General features: G+C 50.9%; 1 protein-coding gene across 3 annotated transcripts in view; it reads right to left on the bottom strand.

Moving 5' to 3' along the window:
• The window catches only part of SHISA9 (shisa family member 9), a 525,155-nt gene extending 516,034 nt beyond the window's left edge, over positions 1 to 9,121 (bottom strand). Inside the window, 1 exon segment of one of the 3 annotated variants that reach the window (NM_001145203.1) lies at positions 8,377 to 9,121. In NM_001145203.1, the coding sequence (NP_001138675.2) occupies positions 8,377 to 8,939 (563 nt within the window). In that variant the 5' untranslated portion in view covers positions 8,940 to 9,121. 3 annotated transcript variants of the gene reach the window in all.
• Between the last annotated feature and the right edge of the window lie 6,362 nt (positions 9,122 to 15,483).

Below are 15,483 nucleotides of genomic sequence, written 5' to 3'. Positions count from 1 at the left end.
TGAATTAGACAGTGGAAAGAACCAACTATGTACTACAAACCAAACTAATGCCCAAGGAATTGGTATTTATGTGTAGCACACATTCTGAGTGCTTCTCAAACTTGAATGTGCACATGGATTATCTAGGGGGTTTTGTTAGGATGCAGATTCTGATTCAAGATGTCTGCAACAGGCCCTGAGATTTGGGGCCAGGTGATGGGGATACTGCTGGTCCACACTCAGAAGAGCAAGATCCTAACGGTACTGTGATTGGAGATACTGCTGGTCCACACTCAGAAGAGCAAGATCCTAACGGTATTGTGATGGTAAATTTTATGTGTTGATTTGACTGGGTGCCACGGCGTGACCAAAGATTTGGTCAAACATTATTCTGGATGCCTCTGAGTGGGTGTTTTTAGATGAAATTAACATTTATATTGATAGACTGAGGAAAGCAGATTGTCCTCCACAGCATGGGTGAGCCTCATCCAATCAGTTGAAGACTGGAATAGAACAAAGGCCCATCCTCCCCCAAGAAAGAGAATTTTCCTGTCTGATGGCCTTCAGATTGCGACATCAGGTCCTCATGGTTCTACAGTGACTTATAGGCTTTCAGATTCAAACTGGGACCTTAGGACTTCCCTGGTGGTCTAGTGACTAAGACTCCATGCTTCCATTGCAGGGAGCATGGGTTTGATTCCAGGTCAAGGAACTAAGATCCCACATGCTTTGAGGCACGGACAAAAAGTGAAAAAAGAAGGAAAAAAAAAAAAACACTTGGACCTTGACTCTGCAGATTTTGTATGTACCAGCCTCCATTATCATGTGTGGCAAGTCTGCATAATCTCTAGATAAGTAGATAGTTAGCCAGATCTCCTAAAGATTCTGTTCCTCTGGAGAACCCTGACTTAATAAAGGCACCTTATTGAAGAAACTACACTTTTCCTCGATATCCCTTAACCCAGTTCCAAACAGCTGAAAGACTGCCATTTTTGAGGTTGAAGATGATGGAATACTGGCAGTTGCTTAAGGTTCAGCTTAGTGTCTATTCACTTGTACATTCACCTGTACATCGCCCATCTCCTGCCATGGACCGTGAGCTCTGTGCCTGCACTAATCCTTGCAGTCTCACAGCTCTCAGTCCAATGCTGGATCTACTATAGGTACTCCATAAACACCTGCTGCTGCTGCTGCTGCTGCTAAGTCGCTCCAGTCGTGTCCAACTCTATGCCACCCCAGAGACAGCAGCCCACCAGGCTCCCCCATCCCTGGGATTCTCCAGGCAAGAACACTGGAGTGGGTTGCCATTTCCTTCTCCAATGCATGAAAGTGAAAAGTGAAAGTGAAGGCGCTCAGTCGTGTCCGACTCCTAGTGACCCCATGGACTGCAGCCTACCAGGCTCCTCCGTCCATGGGATTTTCCAGGCAAGAGTACTGAAATGGGGTGCCATTGCCTTCTCCCAATAAACACCTACGGAATGACTACATCCATGAGCAAATAAATGATGGAATGAGGAGGTGCCTTATGTCATGTAAACCAGGATGTCAGGCATCAGAACTCCTATGTGCCAGGTACTATACCAGGACTCAAGTGACAGGTGGGGAAAGGCTGCATTCCTTACTGTGAACAATAATGGAAGGAGGCAGATGATAAACTAGTAAACCAGTACATTAGTAAGTTCATTTTAGACTGTAATGTGAAATGAAGCAAATCACATTGAGTGATGGGCTGGAGGGGGTGGGGGAGCATTGGTAAATAATCCTAGGGGATCAAGGACAGCTTCTCAGACAAGGTGACACTGAGCTGAGACCTGAATGCTGAGAAAGGGCCAGCCAGAGAATCTGAGGCAAACCAACACAACAACTCCAAGGCAGCAATGAGCACGGCATATCTGAGGAATGAAAAGAAAAGCCTGCATCCCTTTTCTTTCCAATTACAGTGAATAAATAAAAGACCCCAACATCGCCAAGTAGAGCTTATAGTTGCAATATCTTGCTTAGAAGCCTCCAGGGGTTCCAAGGTCTGAACAGTTTTCTGACTTTTAAACACTTGAATGGGATTCCTGAGATTTTCCTCTTGTACCAGAAGCATCATTTATTTTTCCAGGATCTAAGGGCAATGCACATGAGGCTACTTTCTGGGGTAGTGGTTATATGGGTGTAGCCATGTGTCCAAATTCATCAAACTACACATAATATGTGTACACTGTATGCTGCAAATTAGACTCCAATAAAGTTGGTTTTTAAAATGCAAGGTCTCAGTGCCCAAAGAGAAGCAAAACATATTCTGCAAGGAAAAATAATTTAGATAGCCAGTGGGAATTTGCTATATGATGCAGGAAGCTCAGGCCGGTGCTCCATGACAACCTACAGAGCTGGGATGCGGTGAGGGGTGGGAGGGAGGTTCAAGAGGGAGAGGACGTAGGTATACCTATGGCTGATCCGTGTTGATGAATGGAAGAAACCAATACAACATTGTAAAGCAATTATCCTCCAATTAAAAATTAAAACAAAAAAATAATTTAGAGACTTTTTGTGGCCAACAGCATATGCATTCGTGGGCTTCTCCAGCCTGGGCAGCTGGTGGAAGCCACAGGATAACCATAAATGTATAAGAAACGGGAGATGGAGGGGAGGCTGCAATAAGAGAGAGAAGGCAAGAGCAGGAGAGACGTCTGTCACTTGATGCCATTTCTTTGCAAGAGACTTGAGCGTTTGTGAAGCATGCTTGAAAAACACACAGGACATGGCGCTATGTAATTTGCCACTTGGATTTCTGACTGTTTGAAGGTGGACAAGATGATGACATGCATTCCCTACTGGCATCGAATGTAAAGAGCTTCAAACACACATTCCTGCCCTCACTAATGCCTTTGCCAAGAGGGCTGGCCCTGCCAGGGGCAGATGCAGGAAACATCCATAGTCTTGATCTGACTCGGGCTCCTTGAACCAGCCCTGACACTCTTATTTGCAGGGCATCAAGCACTTCTCTGTGATCGGCAAAGACTGAAGTCCTGGATGTCAGTGCTTCAAGGCAGTGCAGCCTGATGGTCAAGGACCCGTGGCATAGCCTCAGACTGTCTGGGCCTGAAGTCTAGCTCCTCCACTCACTAAGGGATTTTGCATCCTCTTGAAAAGCAATCTGTGCCTCTGTGAAAAGCAGATTGTCATAAAGCTGACCTCCGTGGGACATGAAATTAAATGAGAATTTACACATAAGCTTATGTAAAATAGCAAAGCCAGCAAGTGTCCCTGAATATCAGCCAGGCCAATGAGGGGGTGTGGGATGGATTGGGATGGACATACATACATTGCTATGTATTAAATAGATAACTAATGAGAACTTACTGAACTTGCCACCCATCCTGCTAAAATTCAATGCAAGTCCAGAGAGGTGATGAGACTTGGCCAATGTCACGCAGCTAAATAGACATAGCAGAGCAAGCACTAGGCACAGAGTTCCAGACTACAACTTCACCTCCTTCCATAGATAAGGGGAAGAAAATTCCAATAAGAAGGATGATGATAAAGGGTAATAGTCACTGAGCAGTTACCCTATGGCAGTCCTGCTCTATGAGATTTCTAAGCCCAGTCTCAGTGAATCTTCACACAGACCTATGACATAGGGACCCTAAAGATAGGAATCTGAGAATCAGAGATGAACCGCAAATTTCCCAAAAGTTCACACTATTAAGTGGCTGAGTTGGGACTGAATCTGGAGCCATCTGACTTGAACCCATTTCTCTTCAGATCAGCCCAACGACCTCTCTAGGGACTGCAGGGAACATGACTGACTGAACTGAGGACCGGGGCACGGGGTGGGGGCAAGTGAAATTAACCTGAGAGGGTCCTAAAGGGAACAGATGCCACTTGAAAATACAGGTCCAGTGTTACCTAATCTATCAGCTTCTCAAGAGAAATCATAAAATCGAGATTTCTATGCGAAACTTCCCAGTTTTTTAAATGTTGGTCATTGGTTCTAAGTTGGTTTTAAAACACCGTACACCATAGAGACTAAAGAGATTTCACAGCCAAACGCAGTGAGCCTTGACTGAAATCCTGGTTTGAAAACCCAATCTCTAGAAGACATTTCTGGTGTATGACTGGGAAAACAGTAATACAATTGGCTATTTGATGATGTTATGGAAATTTTGTTCCTTTTTGGGGGCAGGATACTGGAACTGTGTTATGTGGGAGAAATGTCCTTGTTCTTAGGAGATCCACACTAAAGTATTTAGGGATGAAGTGTCATGTCTGCAACTTATTTTCAACTGCTCCAGCCAAAAAAAAAAGGAAAAAGAGAAGAAGAGAGGGAAGGAGAGAGGAAGGAAAAAAGGAAGGAAGGAAAGAAGGAAGAGGGAGAGAGAGAGAGCCATAAAGCAAACGTGACAAAATACTAATAAGTATTCAATCTAAATGAGCAGTTTTTGACTGGGAGTGACTCCGCTCCTGGATGACTTTTGGCAACGTCTGAGGACATTTTAATTGTCCTGACTGCAGTGTGTGGGGGCCACCTGCTCCTAAGGGGGCAGAGTCCTGAGATGCTGCCAAACACCCAGCAATGCACCGGACGGCCTCCCACAGCAGAGAACAATCAAGCCCCAAATGTCAAGAGTGTCAAGGGGAGGAAACCCTGCTCTAGATGAAAGATCTACTAGAGTTTATGTTTATTCTTCTTTCAAGTTTTCTGTATGTTTAAAATGTTCACAATAACAAATTGGGAACAACTTAAGAATTCACGCGTGCAGGCTCGACCGCTTCAGTCGTGTCTGACTCTTTGCGACCCTATGAACTGTAGCCCCCCAGACTCCTCCATCCATGGGATTCTCCAGGCAAGAATCCTGGAGTGTGCTGCCATGCCCTCCTCCAGGGAATCTTCCAGACCCAGGGATCATACCCGTCTCTCCTGCATCTGCTGCGTTGCAGGCGAATTCTTTACCCACTGAGCCACCTGGAAAGCCCAAAAATAAGAATACAGACATAGGAATATGTTGCAGACCAAATAAAATGTGTCTGCATGGTTTGGTACCATTTGGTACCCACCATTTGTGGTCACTTCTTCCAATAAATAGTGGTTGAATGTGGCTGTGGTTATATCTGCTGTAGAAACACCTATACAGTTTTCTCCACATCACAGGCCAGGCCTGCGCATACTCTGGAATTGCTGTCTCTCCCCGTTTTCAGTCCTAATCAGCGCAGAAGGAAGCAGGCGATGTGCCCAGGCCTCTGAGCCTGGAAACTGACCTTATCAAACACAAGCACACTGGGCACTAGGAGCAGTCAACGGTGTGACGTGGGAGCAGCACGTGCTGTAAGTCTTTGAGGAGAAGGTACTCTCAGGTGAGGTAAGAACAAACTTCCCACCCCAGCGACCCCTGCAGCTCGAGACAAAATAAATTAAGAGGCTGCAGCCAGCACGTTCATTTCACCGGAAAGCCACCGTACAGTCTGTCTGATGCGGAGTTTGGCGTGCTGGACCCAGCCAAACATCCTATGGTCCATGCGGGCAAAAGCAAATGAGCCATGGCTGGGATATGAAATGATTAACTGCATCAGTAGAGCAGGATGCGCTTGGTGAGTACTTGGGGCAGCCCCTAGCACCATAGAAACACACCCAAAGGCTACACAAATGGGGAGAACCAGCAACAGAATGTCAGTAAGAGTCACACTGAATAAATCCATCCACCCTGTATCCGGGAAAATGTTCCCAAGTCAAGTGTGGACCACTTTACACAAGCCGTTCAAGGAGGTGGTAAAAATGCAGACTTCTGAGGCCCAGATAGATGGATTTAGAATCTCTCTGGATCAAGCGCAAGACTGTGCATTTTAGGAAGCTCCTCAAATTCTGATGCTCACTCAACCTGAAAACATCTGCCCCAGACACAGCTGACACCAGGGGAGTAAGGAATGCGCAGTTTTCTGTGTGACCTTGAGCAAGCTACCAACCTCAGCTACAATTTGCTCCTATGTAATAGAGAATTAGCACCTGTCTCATCACTGGGCAAACTAAATGATGTTTACACACACATACACACACACAGACACACACACATCCCTAGTACAGTGCCTGGCACCCAGAACTGTGCTCAGCAAATGTTACTTCCTTTTCCGGGACAGTGACTGACTGAACACCATAAAGCCTGGAGAGATATACAGAAGTATAGATGTGCAGACCCCACCCTAGAGATCCTGATTTGAACCATCTAGGGTGGGGCCCCTGGCAACAGTGTTTTGTTTTGTTTTGTTTTTAAAGCATTCCAGGTCACCCTAAACGTCAGCCAAGGTTGAAAATTATACCTTGGGGGTCATCAGTAAAAATCAAGCAGTCTTTCTTTTCAAGAGTATGTACCTTCACTCCAGCCTGGAATTCTCAAAATGTATGCAAGGAGAGCCTGTGTTGGGGCTCTGCAACACCAGGACTGGATACCCCCTAGATTCCACCTCCAAGGAGACCTTTCCCGGTACCTGTAGAGGAATGTGGCTGCAGCCTGCTGGGCTGGAGTAAACAGAGCTGCAAGGGGGCAGGACCGGGAAGTTTCTCCCCCAGTTCCCCAGAGGTTAGTGCTCCTCCCCAGCTTCCCACCTCCCTCCTCCTGCTTCTCCACCCCCATCCCAGCCGAACCAGGAGGAGAGCTCCCAAAGCCCTGGTTGGCAAGGCAAAGGCTCCAAGGAGATTTCAGCAGAGGAGTTAAGTCGAAATCTGCCAGGCACCCTACCCATCCCTGGGTGAATTTCTCTACCGAGGCAACAGTCGCTGCCGCAACCCTGCTTCCGAGTCTCGCTCGCAACACCAGACCCTTGGCGAGCACAGCGGGGGGACGTGAAACCACCGGCCCGTGGGGTTGGCGATCGGGCACCTTGGGGTGGCAGGAGGTGGGCGGGGCCCGCACTTGACTCTTTTGGTAGGTCAGGCTTTCTCGAAACCCCTGGAGTGGGGGTGGTTCTGTGCCTCTTGATCCCACCATCCATCCACACCTCCCTGCTAACCCAAACCGAGAGGAACTTCTCACCTCTTTCTTCCCCCAAATTCTTCCCTTGGGGTGGGAAAGGGTGGGGGGGAATCATCTGATAATCTGCATATAAATAGAAAATAATTACTAGTGATGTGGTGGTGATGTTCCTCGCCTATTTTTGGTGGGTCTCTTTGTTGAGATTTTTTAGGCAGGCACACGGAGCGCGTGCAGACACACGCGCGCGCACAGGCAGCCGGAGGTGCGGGGTGTGTGTGTGTGTGTGTGTGTGTGTGTGTGTGTGTTTGGGGGTGGGGGGGAACACATGGCGACTCTGTTGCGCGTATACGGGAAGAGAATAAACCTTGTTCCCCAGTCATCCGGCTGTGTGCAGGCGACCCCGCTCTCTTCACCACCCTCCCCCGTCCCTCCTCACCCCAGCCGGGACCCCACACCAACCCCTGGCCTCTCCCCGGCCGAGGGTTGCATCCTCCAGTCTGCGTCTTCAGCCTCCAAAGTTACTGGGTTGTGCGAATCGATTTAGACACTCGGGGGAAAAAAAAAAAAAAAAGGCAAATAGCTCCATTAATCCCCAAATGCCTTCTCCCATCTGCTGCGACTTGCTCGTGCTGGGACTTGCATAATGAATAAGGCAAAAGGGAAAGTTGACGAATCAGGGTGTCTGGGGGGGTGAAGGCACGCTGGGAGGGGGCTCCGGCCCTGGGAGGCCACACCAGCCCGCGCAAAGGGCGCAGCGCCACGGCTGAGGTCGCTGCCCCCGGCAGGGAGAGGAGGCGTCTGGAGAGAGGGACGAGGGGGTGATGGGGGGGAGGGGGGGGCCGAGGTCCCAATTCCAGGGAACTGGCAGCTCGGCGGAAAGCGAGGCGGCCGCTCCGAGCAAAGCTTTTGTTCTCGCCCTCCCCGCACTCTCCACCTCCCTCGCCACATTTTCGCGAGTCGTACGAGTTGCAGGCGGCACACACTCCTTGCCTCCCTCCCTCCCCCTCCGCACACACGCGCGCGCGGGCTCACACACACCCCTCTTCCCTTTCGGGCTCGCCGGCCCCTGTTTACCTAAAGGATAGTATGCGGAATCCGAAGGCTGGACCACCCCCACCTCCCCAAAACCCAAGATTCCAAAGGCACTGGCTCCCAGGCTGTGTGTCTCAAGTCCGCTGCAATACTCGGCGGGAGGGGGCGGCAAGAGAGCGGGGGTGGCGGGGGAAGACACCCCTAATCCACATACACACTCTCACGTCCACACCTGTGCTGAGCTCCCCGTCCCCTCTCTGCACTCCCAGCCCAAGTTGGCTGCCCGGGTGACATTCCCCCGCGGAGAGGCCGGGCTGGAGAGGGAGCGCCATTGCCTCTGGGAAGGTGGAGAGGGGAGGGAAGGGGGGAAAGAGCGGCGCCCGGGGAGTGGGGGGGGCGGGGGGCGGCAGCCCACCTGGACATGTGCTCCCTTTGGGGCCGGTGCGCTTTCTCCAGCCCCAGCTTGGTGAAGATGCCCACGAGCACCATGACGGCCACCACCCCGCAGATGATGTAAACGATCAGGTTGGTCTTGTCCTTGGTGGGGTCGTGCAGGGGGTCGTCCTTGCGCGCGGGGGGCTTGCCGGTGTTGAGCCAGAGCGGAGTGTCGTAGTTGGTACAGGTGCTCTGATTCAGTCGCCGCTTCTTAAACGTGCAGCAGAACCGGAAGCCACAAGTCCCGCAGCAAAAGATGAAGTCGCCCGAGCTGCAGTTGAACGGCGGGTCCCACTGGCCCATGACATCGAAGTAGCCCCGGCAGAAGTCCGGCGTGGGCGCCCGGGTCGGGGGCGCGTCCGAGACCCCCACGCCCTCGCCGACCTCTCCGGAGGCGGCCCCGGAGCGGTTGCCCCCCGTCAGCACCACCACGCCGCCCAGCTGCGCCAGCTGCCCGTGCCCCGCTCGCTCCTGCGCCCGGCACACGCGGGCGCACAGCTCGGTGAGGAAGCAGCCGAGGAGCAGCCGGAGGACGCGGCGCATCGTGTCTCCCAGCCCGGGCTCGGCCACTCGGCCGCCGCTGGAGCCGCTGCAGCCGCCTCTCGAGGCGCGGCCGAAGCTGCCGAGGCTGCTGCCGGGGGCTGCGAGCCGCCGCGGGCCGCACATGCAGGGAGCGGCGCGGGGCGCTCGGTGGTCGGCGGCCACTGCGCTCGGCTCAGCCCGCGTTCGCCTCCAGCGCGCCGCGCGCCGAGGGGCCGGCCGGGGAGGAGCGCGCCGGGCCGGGCGGGGGGAGGAGGAACGGGGGCCAGCGCGGGGTGCAGGTCCGGCTGGCTCCCGGGGGAGGCGGGGGCCGGAGAGCAAGGGCGAGTCGGGCGGTGCGCGCCTCCCCTCGGCCGGCGGCTCGGGACTCGCCGCCCCGCGCCCGCTCGCAGGATCCCTGCTCACCTCTCCAGCTCGCCAAGTGCGCGGGAGAGAGCGAAGCGACACTTGTGGAATGAAGGGAGGGCAGGAGGGAAGGGGGAGGGGGAGGAGGGCGGGCAGAGGAGGCGCGGGGGGGAGGGGGCGGGAGCGAGCTCGAGAGGGGCGGGGGCGCGGGAGAGGTGACTCCGGCGGGCGGGCGGGCGGGAGGCAGGCGGGGGGCGTGCGGAGCCGAGCCGGGCTGGCGGGCGGACCGGAGCGAGCTCCGGCAGCCGCAGTGGCTGAAGGCACAGCTCGGATTTCCCGGCAGGTGGGGGACGGCGGCGGGACCTCCCGCGCCCTTACTGGGCGGGAGCCGCGGCTCCGACCTGTTCGGGGCGCGGAGGCGGCTCCGCCTGTGGCTTTTTCCCGGGTGCGTGCGCAGGAGCGGCGTCTCGAGTCGGCCCACCGGGGAAAGAGGTGTCTCGAAGGGTTGAGGGACAGACCAGGTGGCTTCCACTCCAAGACGGAGTGGGGCGCGATCTGATCAGGATTGTCCCTCCCAGGTGCCCGGGGGCTGCCTGGCCCTTTCCCGGGCCATGCCCTCCAACCCGAGGCTCTCCCGCCCCCGCCACCCCCGGCTGGGTGGACTCCCGGGGCCCAGGCGAGGACCAAGGCAGAGCTGGGAGGGAGCCTGGGCCCGGCGTAGGCACCCCCGGGAGAGGGGCTCGGGATGAACTAAAGTCAAAGAAACGCAGGGAAGGTGAGGCGATGACCTGGCCCCAGAACGTCTTTCCTTGGGACGCTCTCCCAGGACCCTGGACCTGCTACTTGGTCCCTCTTCGCCGAGGCCGCCTTCCCCGCGCTCCACAGGAGGGCCACACCGCGGCGCCGCCTCTGCGCGCCCAGATCTGGTGCAGCGCAAGGCCTGGGCGCCCAGACTCGGCCGCCCTCCGGTACCTGCAGCCCTCGCGCATCGTTCTCCGGGAGCCGGCTGGCCCCTGTCCCCACCGACTCCCACCACCACCACCCCGGATATCCTCACCGGAGCTGCCGAACCCGGCCTTGCTTCCTCGGCTCCAAGTCTCCCGTCGTCAGTGTTTCCAAATCTGCCCTAGCTCACATCAGCCGATTCCAGCCAGCCGTCGGCCCTCTCCCATTTCTCCCACTTCTTCCTCTCCTCGGCTTGAATTTGACTCCAGGAGCCCCTAAAACAAGAATTGTACCAAAGCTGCTACACCAAATTTAGATCCCCACACGCCCCTGCGTTTTGTTTTTTAATTGCATTAACTAAGTATACACTTTGCAGTCGGCTAGGCGATTTGCCGGCAAATGTTTCCACCACCCCTCTTCTCCATTTGGCTGCAGTCAAGGGCTTCTCAGGGCATTTCCGAAGAATCAAAAGGTTGGGCCACAGAGAAGGTGACATACTAGGGTGGGGGTCTCCTTAATTGAAAAATCATGGGGTTTTAATGGGACTGTTTTGCAAATTTTCTCAGCATGAGAGGGGGTTTGGCTTTGAAGAAGCCTTCTCTTTGAAGAAATCGTCACCTACTCTCTCCCGCTAAAGACTAGCAGAGAATGACCCGATTCCAACAAAAACACACCAGGGCCATATTGATAGAGCCATACCCAGGAGTGAACCAGCCCTGGAAGAATCAATGAATTATCAACTGTGTTATATCCCAAAACCCTCAGGACAAGGCATGAGATTGCCTAGCCTGAACTCCTGTTCATCAGAACAAGATCCCCAAAACAAGACAGCGTCCACCCACACCTATGTCCACCCACACCCACCACCACAGTATGAATCCCTGCAAACGCAGGCATTGGTGTGTGAGCTGACCACAGCTGACATTTATCCAGTGCCTATAACATACCCACTAAGCTTGCTTGTGTAAAATCACCTCCTCATGATACTTAAAGCAGTGCCTCGCATCTCTAGCAGACAATCTGGGAATATCTGCTGAACCATTGAGTGACTGATCTCATTTAACTCCCCCCTGTTAGGTAATCTTTCCAAGCCCCACACAACAGAGGGAGAGACTGAGGCCCAAAGCAATTAAACCAGGTGCCCAAGGAAACATAGCAAAGAAGTGCTGCTGTTGACATTTGACCCAAGAAATTTGACTCAGGAGCCTGTGTTCTAACCACTGCAGGTAGCGCCTTCCTAAAATAGGCCTCCACACTCTCCATCCAGTTGGCAGTATATTATTATTTCTTTTTTTTTTTTTTACTGTCATACCACATTGAAATATAAAGCCCAGGCCAGAAAAGGCTGACTCTGGCAAGAGTCCCCCAGCATCTAGAACAATGTGGATGTGGGAAACACTTTTAAAAATATGTTGTTGTTGTTGTTTAGTCGCTAAGTCATGTCCAACGCTTGCCCAAAGACTGTAGCCCACCAGGCTCCTCTGTCCATGGATTTCCCAGGCAAGAATATGGGAGTGGGTTGACATTTCCTCCTCTAGGGGATTATCCTAGACCAGGGATGAAACTCCAGTCTCCTGCATTGGCAAGCGGGTTCTTTACCACTGAGCCACTGGGGAAGCCCCCCAAAATACCTAAAGGCTAATTAGTGAACTAATTAAGATCTTTTATGCAACACCCTGTCTTTAAGAGAGGAAAGGAACTATTAGGGCTGAGATAGACATGCAGAGGGTTTGGAATATTTTCACATGAGAATTCAGAATTGAGAAAGGCTGCTCCAACACATTTGCTTTAGTCCAGGAAGTTGAGGCTCAGAGAGGTTAAGGGCTTTGTCCAGGTCACACAGCCAGCAGATGGGAAATGCAGAGCTGGATGCAGAGCGCCCGGCCCCTAATCCCAGGTCTCCCGCCATCCTACCCCACTGCACCCCATGTGACACTTCCCGGCAAGCATCAGGGCTGAGGGATGAGGGCAAGACCCAGACAGAAGGCTGGATCACAGATACCTTTCTGCAAAATAGGTTTGAAGGCATTCCTAAATTTGATTTAAAAAAAGAAAAAAGAAAAAGCTTAGCAAAAAGAGACGAAATCTAGACTGAAAAGTCCATTTCAGAAGCAGCCTCCAATCTCTGCAAAATATTGCCTGTCACCAGGACATCTAAGTCCGATCCTCAGAGGAGACGGGCTCTGGAGGCTGCTGCCGGCTTTAATTAACAGAGACTGCCCCCTGTTTGTGACAAAGAGAGTGCAGGGAATGGCTTTGGGAAGAAGCAGACCTAATCCACTCTTCGTGGCTTATTTGCCAGATTCAAACCTGAAGCCCTGTAAGCTTTGCCCCAACCAAATTCCCTTCCTGCTCCCGCCTGCTGTGGCTGTCAGTATCCCCTGGAATACTGCCCAAGCCTATTTCCTAAGAATTGGAAAAATACTTAGAGGAGAGGGGAGTCATCTTCGTTTTACTCCTCAGAGGGAAAAAAGTCAATTTCCTCTGGGTATGTCAACTCAGGAAATAGATTCACTACTTCCTACCAGATGTGTGATTATTGGGTAAGTGCCCCCATTCGGAACATGTGATTGAGAAGATATTTCTTTCAGGGCTTCTGGGGATGAGGGGTGGGGCGCGTTTGTAAACTTACTAATGAAACACCTGGCAAGTTCATGGAAGATGAAAAATCGTTATTAAACGCCACCCCGTACCACTACCCGAATGAATTCATGCAAATATGTTGAAATTAAAACGTAGCTCTTAATGAAAGTGCTTTCTGTGAAAGAGATGATGACATTATTATTTACAACACAGGGGCTTTTAATATCTGAAGAAGAATCTCATTTGCTCCAGCCTTACTGCTGTCAGGCTGCAGTGTGTGCAGCATCCAGAATGTATTTGTGCCCCACCCCACCCCCTACCCCTCCCCGCAAAAATTAGTGGAGGTAGCGTTGTAACGAAGGATGTTCACTTACCAGGACTTGTAATGAAGGATGCTCACTTACCAGGACTTGTAACCCACGTCCAGAAGCAGCTCAGCAAATCAGATGATTTGTGCAGTGGTCCTCACTCCCAGGAGTTCTTTGTTAATTTTCCTCATCCAGTGCCTTGGGGTTTCAAAGTAGTCTCTAAGCAACTGTTAGCCTTGAGAAAGAAAAAAAATAAAAAGCACTGAAACAGAAGCTATTGGTTTAAATCCTCAGGGAACTTCCTAGGTGAAATTCCAAACTGGCCCATCTCCAAAGAGAGAAGACAGGAGAAAGCAGCAGCCACTTCAGATTAGCAGGATTAATAAACAAGAGAACTTACAGATGAGTTTGTCTTGAGTGGCTGCAAAAGGAATAGATCTGCACCCGTCTGCCAGTCTTAACCTTTTATTTAGACTTTTGCATCCTTGGAACAGCTTCTAGTGTGGGGAAAGTGGCTGGAATGTACATTTCAAGGGCCAAGGAGAATCAGGAGCCTCTCATTGCCCAGGTCTAGCTCTCAAGTCACATCCTCTCTATGACCTTCTCCAACAGAAGCCAAAGTGTAGCTAACACCCTGCCAGTTTCAACTGAAATACTGAAATGATATATTTTATTCCCTTGTTCTGAAAAGATAAGAAGTTTTATTAGAAGAAGAAAAGTAGGTCTGCTATACAGTTCTCTCAGATAGGAGGTAGTGTGTGAGATGATTTTTGGCGGTACTCCAACAAAGATTTTTTTTTATTTAATATATTTTTATTTAAATTCAGAAAACAAAACAATGTTAACTGTGATCCATGCATTTAACAGGCAGAAAAAGTGACATAGATTTATTTTCAGTAAAAATTAGTAGTAATTGATGAAAACACATCCCATGAACATAATATTTAAAAGAACAGTTCAGAAATTGAATATATTTGCAACATTATCATTTTTTGAATTTTTTAAGTGACTTTGCCATATTTTTATTTACTTATTTTTATTTTTTGAACCCACCATGGGGCACGTGGGATCTTAGTTCCCCTGCTGCTGCTGCTGCTGCTGCTAAGTCGCTTCAGTCGTGTCCGACTCTGTGCGACCCCATAGACGGCAGCCCACCAGGCTGCCCTGTCCCTGGGATTCTCTAGGCAAGAACACTGGAGTGGGTTGCCATTTCCTTCTCTAATGCATGAAAGTGAAAAGTGAAAGTGAAGTCGCTCAGTCGTGTCCGACTCTTATCGACCCCATAGACTGCAGCCTACCAGGCTCCTCCATCCATGGGACTCTCCAGGCAAGAGTACCAGAGTAGGGTGCCATTGCCTTCTCCGATTAGTTCCCCTACTAGGCGTTAACCCATGCCCCCTACAGTGGAAGCAAGGAGTCTTAAACCCTGGACCACTAGGGAAGTCCCCCCAACAAAGATTTTTTTTTTTAATAGTTTTATATTTATTGGCTGGAAAAAATGCACAACCTAAAAAGTTGAGAATTACATTTTATTTGGCGGACATTCTAAGGACTTCAAGTCAGGAAGACAGAAAAACTAGACTCTCAGCTCACTCTGAGGGACTGCTCCGAAGAGGTAAGGAGGGAAGCTGGATATACAGGAGTTTTGCAACAAAGGCCAGGTTATCGTGAAAAGAAAAAGTTAAAATTTTACATAACCTCCTGCTCCTCCTGCCTCTGTAACTCAGCTTGCTGCTTGCAAAGTCTGGATCACGTAGGTCACGTAGTTTCAGAAAGTGGGGACTTACAACACTAGGAACTGAAGCTTATCTCATTCACCCTTGTCCTGCTCTTTGCAACTGCCCAGCCCCTGCAATCCTGCTTAATCATCCCTGTCCATGTGAAAGTCAGGCATCCCCCTCCCCATCTTGACTGCTATTCCCGCGTGCACATGAAACCCCTTAGTTTAAACCAGCCTAGTTTAAACTAAGGGGTTTCATGTGCACAGCCTATTAGTAGCTAGTGTTACCCACTATAGTCTGTCTATAAAAATTCTGTAATCCCTTTGTTCAGGGCTCAGAGCTTGGAGTGTTAACTCCTCTGGGCCCGCCGGAGTAATAAACCTGAGTTCTTGGTGTTTCAATTACTGGTTTCTGCAACAATTGGAGCATAAAAAAATTACTGTTAATTAAAGAAAATCAGATATCTCAAGTTAATGAATTTAGTGCCTTTCTGTGTCTGGGAAAATACAAGACTCTTGATGTAGGAGATAAATGGGCCCTTGGGCCAGGCAGCTGATATTTGTCAAATGGAGCAAAACTGAAGTTTTAGTCTTCAGCCAGACAGGAATGATACCTGTTTCGTTTCCTCCACTGATACGGAGGGAT

The sequence above is a fragment of the Bos taurus genome, chromosome 25 (genome assembly GCF_002263795.3).
Source record: "Bos taurus isolate L1 Dominette 01449 registration number 42190680 breed Hereford chromosome 25, ARS-UCD2.0, whole genome shotgun sequence".
Classification (NCBI taxonomy): Eukaryota; Metazoa; Chordata; class Mammalia; order Artiodactyla; family Bovidae; genus Bos; species Bos taurus.
Note: the sequence above shows the minus strand (reverse complement) of the source record. Positions and strands in the feature narration are given on the sequence as shown.